The 2469-nt window shown below is 38.7% G+C and overlaps 1 protein-coding gene across 1 annotated transcript in view; it reads left to right on the plus strand.

The window, feature by feature from the left end:
- The first annotated feature begins 405 nt into the window (after positions 1-405).
- Positions 406-2469, plus strand: part of LOC107750377 (major facilitator superfamily domain-containing protein 7-like) — a 5555-nt gene continuing 3491 nt past the window's right edge. Inside the window, exons 1-3 of the mRNA XM_016565744.1 lie at positions 406-501; positions 827-979; positions 1050-1207. Of these exons, the coding sequence (XP_016421230.1) occupies positions 406-501; positions 827-979; positions 1050-1207 (407 nt within the window). The remainder of the gene's footprint in view (positions 502-826; positions 980-1049; positions 1208-2469) is intronic.

The raw sequence follows: 2469 nt of genomic DNA on the forward strand, positions 1-2469 counted from the left end.
ACCAGTACTCTTTTCATGCTGGTAAGAACTTGGTGACAGAAGAATTGTATTTCTTGTATTATGTACATCCCTATAGTCCCGCTTTCTCTCTGTCTGACTTGTAGCTGTTGATATATGCTATACCTGCCATCGTAGCCTGTTTCCTAGCAACAGTGGGGATCCGTGAACGCGTCCCCCTGACACCCCCCTCTGCCAGCATGGTGACCTCCAGCTCTGAACCTTTTCTACAGGGGGTGAAACTGGTACTACACCATTTTAAACAAACTTATTGCATGAGTGCATTTTTCGAGAATTTATGAAATATAGCATCTGACTACAGGTGGCTCTTGTCATTTTGTACTGCTGTCTGAGATTCACTGCATTTTGTCACTCTTTTATTTACAGCTACTGACAAACAAAGCATACATGGTCCTGCTGGTGTGTTTTGGTTCAGGAATAGGGGTATTCACTTGCTTTTCCACCTTGCTGGAGCAGATACTTTGTGTTAAGGGCTACTCAAATGTAAGAACCCAAAAAGAATTTACCCACATTTACCTCAAACCATAAAACCAACCTGTGCCATAATATGTTAAATAACTAGCTCAACTCAACTAACTCGAAAAACAAAGATTGCTAACTTTAAATGATGGATTGACAAAGCCTTGACTTATACATTTAAAAAACATAGCATTAAATACTGCACTACCTAAGAAAGCTTGATAGATAGATGATAGATAGGAGGTTTATATAAACATCACTTTCAATTGCCTGCCAAATCTGTACAGTATTAGTAGTGTTAGCTTTGTCGAGTGAATATAACTTTGTCTCTACATGTTTAATGTGGCAGGACTTTGCAGGACTGTGTGGTGCAGTTGCTATTGTATTCGGTGTTCTGGGTGCTTTTCTCCTCGGCCTGTACGTGGATAAGACCAAGAAGTTTAAAGAAGTCACTAAGATAAACATGTGTCTGACATCCCTGGGCTGCTCTGTTTTTGCTGTGGTGAGTAGAGTAATGATTTCAGCGTTGTTAATGTGTGTTTGACCTGAGATGTCATCCTGCTGTCCGTCAGGTTTCCCAGTTAAGCGAGCAGAAGGTCATCATTGGTGCAGTACGTGCGTGGTTTGGATTTTTTGGGTACTCTGTATATCCCATCGCAATGGAGCTCGGAGTTGAATGCTCATATCCTGTGGGTGAAGCAACATCCTCTGGATTGATCTTCGTGTCTAGGTAAGGTTTTTATTAAGTGTTTTTAACAACAACTTGCTAAAACTCTTCTCTTAAAGGAATAGTTCACCAAAAATGAAAAATTTCTCACAATTTACTCACCCTCAGGCCTTTCTTGATCAGTTTGTTTCTTCATCAGAACACATTTGGAGAAATGTAGAATTTCATCACTTGATCACCAATGGATCCTCTGCAGTGAATGGGTGCCGTCAAAATGAGTGTCCAAACTGCTGATAAAAACATCACAAAAATCCACACCACTCCAGTCCATCAATTAAAGCTGTGTTTGTAAGAAACAGTTCCACCATTGAGATGTTTTTTTTTTTAACTTCAAACTGTGGCTTCCAACAAAAATACACTAAAAATAGAGTCCTCTATTCATAATTTTGCTTTCTCCTGTAAAAAAAAGTCATCTTGTCTGAATCAGGAGAGAAATATGTACAGATTATGCATGCACTGTTTACAAGTGAAAACAGACCAAAATAGTTCAAAGTAAATATGTTGGTGGATTTTGATGTGAGAGGACAACAGGAGATCGAATTTTACTGGAAGAAGCGTTATTATGGACGGTGTAAAATTAAAATCGTCTTAAAGATAGATTTGTTTCTTACAAACACAGCTTTTCACTTCACTAGACATTAAATGATGGACTGTAGTCATGTGGATTGTGGATTATTGTGTTATTTTTATCAGCTGTTTGGACTCTCATTCTGACGGCACCCATTCACTGCAGATTATCCATTAATAAGCAAGTGATGTAATACTACATTTATCCAAATCGTTCTGATGAAGAAACTACGGTGGCCGAGAAGTGCTAAACAAATCACAATTCTGAAATCAAAATAACAAATTACAAACGTAAATGCAAGTCTAAAAAACAAAATAAAAATTCAGAAAGCACAGCAACAATTCAGAAAACATTATAACAAGTCAGAAAACACAATGACAAATTCGAAAACAAAATAACAAGTCAGAAAACACAACGACAAATCAGACAAACCGGAAAAGGTAGGTATAGTTTGAGACAGCGCCATTGGTTTGGGATTACTCACCGCTGACTGGACGAGACATCTGTCAATCAACGTACACAGGCAAGAACCAGCCGAAGAACACAGTTTAAATGAATTGCCCTTACTCTGGAATAAAAAATACGGGGTGTCTATTTACATTTAGTTAAAAGTGGTAAAAGTGGATTAGCTCCAGTGGTGCAGATGGATAAGTGCCTGCTGTTGGCTTTTTGACGCGATCGACCCGGGTTCGATCCC

This window comes from Sinocyclocheilus rhinocerous, unplaced genomic scaffold (assembly GCF_001515625.1).
Source record: "Sinocyclocheilus rhinocerous isolate Xijiao unplaced genomic scaffold, SAMN03320098_v1.1 scaffold1053, whole genome shotgun sequence".
Classification (NCBI taxonomy): domain Eukaryota; kingdom Metazoa; phylum Chordata; class Actinopteri; order Cypriniformes; family Cyprinidae; genus Sinocyclocheilus; species Sinocyclocheilus rhinocerous.